The sequence below is a fragment of the Scomber japonicus genome, chromosome 5 (genome assembly GCF_027409825.1).
Source record: "Scomber japonicus isolate fScoJap1 chromosome 5, fScoJap1.pri, whole genome shotgun sequence".
In the NCBI taxonomy this organism is placed as follows: domain Eukaryota; kingdom Metazoa; phylum Chordata; class Actinopteri; order Scombriformes; family Scombridae; genus Scomber; species Scomber japonicus.
The window spans coordinates 19,890,741-19,897,597 of NC_070582.1; the positions used below are offsets into that span (position 1 = coordinate 19,890,741).

Consider the following 6,857-nt stretch of genomic DNA (forward strand, 5'->3'; position numbering starts at 1 on the left):
AAACGTTATTTTCTCTTACAGCATCATAAGAAAATAGTCTTACAAATAAAGTCAAAGAACTTGAGAATACTATTGATTATGTATAACAATAATTAGGTTTAAGTTTTGTCTTCTCCGATCTATTACGCATTGCCACAGTGGTGAACTACAAACCTGAACATTTAAACTGAAACAGGAGAGTAACTTTGTTGCCAGGGATGCCCTCGACACCATCATCTGCAGGTGACTAACTGACTGACTGCTTGTGACAGTTACTGAGGGATTGAACCAGAAAAGCCTCTTACCCAGTCTCTCTCTCTCTCTCTCTCTCTCTCTCTCTCTCTCTCTCTCTCTCTCTCTCTCTCTCTCTCTCTCTCTCTCTGTCTGTCCTCCACCCACTGGAGGAAATGAGCAACGTCCCCTCTTTATAATATTAACAAAGCCAAACGTGTGTTGCTGATTATTAAGCCACAGCCACCACACAACACTACTGTGAGACAATTTTATTTATTTCTTAATATGTATATATGTAAACATTTTTAAAAAAAATTAAAAAACAGGTTGGTGTAGTAAGATATTTACACATTAGATATATACATATGAGTAAAATATATTCATTTTGATGAAAGACTCAAGTGTTTGGTCATCATGGGCAGATGAGAGACAAGGAAAGCCTTTTTGGAGTTAGCGACCTGAGGGAAAAGAAAGGGAAATTTAAAAATAATAATAGTTTCAACTACTATGTTTTATGTCTTTAACTAGAGCGAAACTCCTACCTAGCTCCTCCACTAGGTTGGGGTGATGTTTTTTGAGGGCGTCGTAGAAGGCTGCTTTGACAATTACCCCTCCTGACCGAAACGTCCGCTGATAGAGCACTCTCATTCTCTCCTGGCTTGTCTGTTTAGCTTCGATCAGTGAGTAGGTCTCACCATGTATCATGTTTCCAAGCTCCTCTGCTATTGCCAGTACCTCAGAAACGCTTTGGATTAACGCTGCCCTTTTGGCATCGACAAACTTTGCTGTTTTAAAATGAAGAATTAGACCATGCACATAAATACTGTGGCAGCGTGTTCATTTGACTTTGTTAACATATGAGAAATCTTTACAAAAAAAGGTCACATTAATTTTCATGCCTCAGAGCAGTGACACTCACCTTTATCTGTGTTATTCATTTTTTCAAGAGAGACAGTGACATGATCCTGTTGGCAAAAGAAAATAATAACATGTCCAGTGTCTGAGAATGTTATCTGTCCATTAATGAAACAATAGTGTTATAATATTGTAGTAAATGCTGGGAATGTAATGTCCATTCCTGTCTAGCCACAGTTGAAATTAGGCAATATTCCCCAATATTCATTGCTTTTTTGGTTGACTTACTGTACTTACATCTGTTTTCAACTGCAGCTGTTGAAAAGACCTTAGAGGATTTTCAAATCCTGCATGATCCGCCTCATCATGTAACTTTGACTGTTCTGGGAAAAAAAGGAGACATATGCCTTACCTTTTGTTTTATTGAAGAAAGTATGAAGAATTTGTAGCCCATGACCCAGAAACAGTACTAAATAATCTACCTGGTGGTTGAAAAGGACAACTGAACGCAACAGGCGCATTTGAATGTTGATTATTGGTCAGTGAAACCTTAAACAAGGAGATAACAGATAAAAAACATAGAGAGACAAATTGTTTTCTGTAAATTATGAATCAAGAGTAATCAGCAATTTATCTATGTATACATATATATACATACTGGATGTTGCAAACAGAAGTTATAAAGTATTTTCTTGACGTCATGGACAGCATCACTAATTCTCATCTCATGCCTGGAGAACAGCCTCTCAGTATCTTTACAGCACTCTGAAATGGGAGTTTTTGTTTTAGAAGGCGTCGATGCATGAATGTCAAAGTTTTGTTCATACTTTTAGTTAATTTATTTCTAAAGCATATATCAGTAGGGCAATATATTCCAATACAGTCATAACAAACATAAAGACGCCTACCGTTAGCAACAGGCCTCTCAGAGGGTTCATTGGCCCAGCAACTCTTCATGAGGCCAACCAGCTCTTTTAAGCCCTCTACCTCCTTCTGGCAAATATCCTGACAGGGAGGTCTGTCCCCTTTAGGGATCTTCAGTTCCACAAGGATGTAATCCTTACCTATAATACATTTAATCCAATGAATACATGCATCAAAATTTAACAATTCAACAAAATGTGTGTACATGAGTGTGTGAATTGTATATGCAGCGCTTAATTTAACTGTAAAATTATAAATTAATGAGGAAAGCAATACAGAAGACATTGCCAAACAGAAAAATAGATGGCAGGATGTGATTAGGGTGGAAAATGGTAGGACAGTAATATTAAAAATACGTGCCTGGATAGGGTTCTTCACCAGTAACAATGGACCAGAGAAGGATACCATAGCTAGTCAAGAAAGAGAAAGGGATGATGTTTTAAGTAATGTATTTATAAAGTTAAAGTTTTCAACAATTTGAATATTTGAATATTAACCTGTATATGTCAAAAGAACGAACAGGTTTGTATGACACTTCGAAAGCTTCAGGAGGCATATACTTGTATGAGCCTCCAATTTCTCCTGTCATTTCGTCCTTGTTGTTCAATGCACTGGTTGAAACCCTGGACAGACCAAAATCTGCCAGCTACAAAGAAAGAAGGGAAACATACCATTACACAAATAATTCATTCAGTTTTATATTAAATATAAATTCAAGAGTTTAGGAGGATTGCTGCTACTACTACCTTGGCATTGAGGTCGTCATTCAGCAGCACATTACTTGGCTTTAGGTCTTGGTGCATAAGACCTTTTAAATGGAGGAAGTTTATGGCTAGAGCCACTTGATGGGCCAGGCGGAAGGCCAGGGCCCACGGTGGAGGGCCAGACAGGTCCTTCTGCAGGGACTGAATGGATCCTCCTTTCATGAATTCCATGACTATTCCCTTTCGCATGGTATTTTCTCCCTTAAAAAATCCATGAACCCGCACGACAAACTCAGAAGAGGCCTCATTCATATGATAAGCCTCTTCATAGAGTTCTTTCTCAGTGCTGGAATGAGGAAGGAGGTACAAGGTAGAGAAAGCATAAGTGAGAGAGCTTCTTGAACTACTATTTTTTATTTTAAAAAGGATGTATATGAATGTATTACTTAAAGGGGGACAGATGTCCATTACCAGCTCTATATTAGTATTCTGGGACTCCACTTAAGAGTCCAAATTTAAAAAAAAAGTATTTATCTCATACTGGCTTTATCTCATACACAGTGCCTCATTTTAGAAACAGGCTGTTTTGACTCCTGTCTCCAAATGAACCCGCTCTGTTCTGCTTTGTTTCTGGAAGCTGTGTCAGCTGACTTGGCTGATAGGGAGGCTACGTAAATGAACCCTGAAACAAACTACAGTATATCTCTTTCTTTACTTGAAATATTAACTTTTCTAATACATTCAATAAAAATGTTTGAGCCAGAGTCCGATCCAAAGTATGTGAGTGAACAAGGCAGACAACATATGGAAAAAAACCCTTTGTAAACAAGGCTACGGAACAGACAGCTGTTTAATGGGCATGCACCACAATCTGATGTCAGCTTGTTGGCAAAGTTGAAAAAAACACCAGAAACAATCATTTCAGAGCAGACTGAACCGTAGGTTTTGACTTGCAGGGAGCATTTCTATGTACGTTCATCTCAATTTGTAAACATTGACAATGTTTAACATAGATATCTGACATCACACCAGTATATAAGTAACAGAAACATATTAGGAACAAAGAACATATTAGGTCTCCTTTAAACTAAGATTTACCCAACACCATCACGAAGCAGCTTAATGGCCACATCAAATCTCCAGAGTTTGTGCCTGGCTTTGTAGACACAACCAAATCCCCCAGAGCCAAGTAGGTCCCATTTCTCCAAGAAGTCATCTGCACTCAGCTCAGTCTTGTTGCTCGTGAGTGCCATCTTTTGTTGAAGTCAGGTAGAACAACTGCAATTTCAGTGGAGATATTTATAGAAAAAGGAACAAATCAAAAATCAAGGAGTCCAGTGAATGCTTATATATTTGTTTTTATGGACTACATTTTAAGACTGGCTTATATTATATTATATATATTACCCTTGTTTACACTTACTGACACTTCAGCAATAAGACTAACACTTATACTGTACAACCATTTCCAGCCAACTTGCTTGTGTCTTCTTTTCATTATATTATGAGAAAGCTAGCTTGTACTCACCATATATCCCTTCATGTGTTGTCCACACAATCCGTGCAGATTAAAGAGTTATTTCATACATTTCATGCCACCACTGTGGCAAAACGTAATGATACAAGTCTGTTTCCTGGACTTGTTCTCTGAACTGCCCGCCCTCTGGCTGGAGCTTAGAGGCGGAGTTTAACATGAGTCAAATTAATGTGGCTCACATTTCTTGTTAACATTACAGGACAGGAGTGTACAATACAACTTTGGTAGTGAAAGAATACATTTTATTGAGAAAGAAATTGATTAAAATGCTTTCACCAATTAAGTTTGGCTGCAATTTTATTTTAGCAATTTCAAATGCCTCAGACAACTCCAATAAAACATACATTGGCATAAAACTTTACATCATTGCTGTTTTTTATTTTCTTTGGTGAAATGAAATGCAGACACAAACCAGAATATTTTGTAGTGGCTATAAAAATGCTATGACCCATTTTTACTTCCTTATAAATGAAGGGTAGCAAACCCACTGTGAGAGGAAGTTACACAGGTATTTATGGCAGTGTGGCTCAAAGCTTTCACAAATGGTACTTGAGACTCACATTGCACCTTACATATGAGTCAGTACTGACTAACTCTTAATATAGATGAATAATTAACATGTGAGCTCTTACTAAGCAAACAGATCACAGTATTTTTAAAGAATGATTCATTCTTCATCATTCTTTATGTTTCACTCAATGGCTGCCTTTTTATAGGCTTAGATTTTTTTGTGAGACAAATAATCCACGCATATAGCATTAAGCAAAATAAAATACATTAAATTGAACCAGTTTGATGTAATACTTAAAAAACCTGCAGGTATCTGAAAAAAAACCTCATAGTTTTGCAAATGTCAGCATGATGCTGAAATATATACACACAGACCCTCAGTCACACAAACATACATTTGCTCACATTTAAAGCTGAGCCCGAGCTATTCGACTGTACCAAGATTTTCAATAATTTCAACAACATTCATTATTTATATGATTTCTGCTCTGCTTCCTAATATCTCAGTCTCATTACTCCTCTGTATCTATCCATTTATCTGCCTTGCATGCTGCCTCATGCACACATAAGACAAAAGCCATACTGACACTGTTTTCCACCTAAATTATTAATGTCAGGCACTGCTCCAAAAAAATCACAGTCTAGCGCACAGGTGCCTGTGGATATGACAGCTTCTGTGGGTCTAAATCATATATGCACCCACCTTCACAACCCTTTCATTAAGTGAGCTGAGATACATTTACTCACTTCCCATGCTGCCTTGCTGTTTCAGCTGGCATCGATAGGCGCGGTCTGCTCTTGCTCTCTCAATTTCCATCGCTCTCTCCCCTCCCTCTTCTCCACCCACCTTCATTTACGCTCAGCACCGTGTGGACCTCTCTCACCAGTGGCTGCTCTCTCCACTACAGCTCTCTCCTCCTGGCTGTATTTACCTTATCCTCTGTTTTTCTGAAACTGTCTATCATAATCTCTTTTATTTGCCTCCCCCCTTGCCCTTGTCTCATGCTGATGATATAAGAGCCTGGCGATTAGTGTAAAGGGGAGCTCTCTGCGCTGGATCTATGAGTGGAAAGGTGATCGTCTGTCTTTCCCACCACAGTGGAAGAATGCTTTAGACTGGGGAGCGTCACTGATGCAGGTTACATCTTCTGGAGCAGCGAGGAGACACCTTCAGGAGAAAGCAGATATACCAGAAACCCATGTGCATGCCTGGATGTGCTTTGTGTTGTGAGGAGAGTAGACTGGAAGAGGGAGGCAGAAGGCAGCATCAGAGGGAGGGGAGTGTTTAGCAAGGGGCGCCAGAGTCGCAGAGGTTTGGGGGAGGTGGGCGTGGGGTCTGCAGGGAGTGTTTTAAAAGTGAAAAGGAGGAGTAGGGGGGATCCACTCTGCTCTCAGATCAAAGAGCTGGAAGAAGGAGGATTGCTTTTCGCTCAGTCTGAAGAGTCGCAGTGAGACTGGGGAGTCATAGGCTCTCCAGAGACTGTGGCATTACAATTAGAGACCAGAGGCTGTCTGCACCACCGACTGAGAGACACACAGAGGTGGTTTAGGACACAGAGTGGGAGGACCAGTCAAAGGACTTCATTTGGACAGAGGGCAGAGTGAGACTCTGAATAAGAAGAAGAAGGAAGAGCATAAGAGGGTCCCTTTAGGAAATTGCCGACATTCCCTTTTTGCAAGAAACTTTAGGAGGATCCCATCATGGCTGTCCAACTCATGCCTGAATCAGCTGTGTGTTTGCTCATGGTGAGTCTCAGAAAGGGTACAGTATTGCCGGCGCTGTCTACTGTCCGTCTTTGTTTCTTCCTTTTCCTGCAATGCCTTTCTCTCATCACTTTCTCCTCAAGGCAAATGCCCATGCTGCCACCAAAGCAGGGATGTTGCTTGTTTGCTCCTCCCCTTTACTACCATCTACCAGCCTGAAATGTTCTCATAACTTCCTACTGAGGACCAGACACCACTCTCCTTACTTAAGAAGCATGTTACTTTTGCATCCAACTCAGCAAACTCTTATCTTTTGTCTAAATACTCCACGTGTTCAAACACTGCAGTGGTCAAGTGTGGGAGAAATCCTTCACAGTCTATTGCAGGCATCAGGGTGCAATGCTAAACAT

At 39.9% G+C, this 6,857-nt stretch overlaps 2 protein-coding genes across 2 annotated transcripts; both read right to left on the minus strand.

The window, feature by feature from the left end:
- Positions 1 to 417: 417 nt before the first annotated feature.
- Positions 418 to 1,157, minus strand: LOC128359207 (PYD and CARD domain containing). Its single transcript, XM_053319647.1, has 3 exons — positions 1,133 to 1,157; positions 756 to 998; positions 418 to 671 (listed from the first exon to the last, which is right to left on the minus strand). Exons 1-3 carry the CDS (start codon positions 1,149 to 1,151, stop codon positions 664 to 666), a joined length of 270 nt encoding a protein of 89 aa, XP_053175622.1. The 5' UTR covers positions 1,152 to 1,157; the 3' UTR covers positions 418 to 663.
- Positions 1,158 to 2,461: 1,304 nt separating this feature from the next.
- Positions 2,462 to 4,346, minus strand: LOC128359430 (receptor-interacting serine/threonine-protein kinase 3-like). The gene is made up of 4 exons (XM_053319924.1): positions 4,225 to 4,346; positions 3,795 to 3,974; positions 2,739 to 3,042; positions 2,462 to 2,638 (listed from the first exon to the last, which is right to left on the minus strand). The coding sequence occupies exons 2-4, from the start codon at positions 3,947 to 3,949 to the stop codon at positions 2,462 to 2,464; spliced, it is 636 nt and encodes a 211-aa protein (XP_053175899.1). The 5' UTR covers positions 3,950 to 3,974; positions 4,225 to 4,346.
- Between the last annotated feature and the right edge of the window lie 2,511 nt (positions 4,347 to 6,857).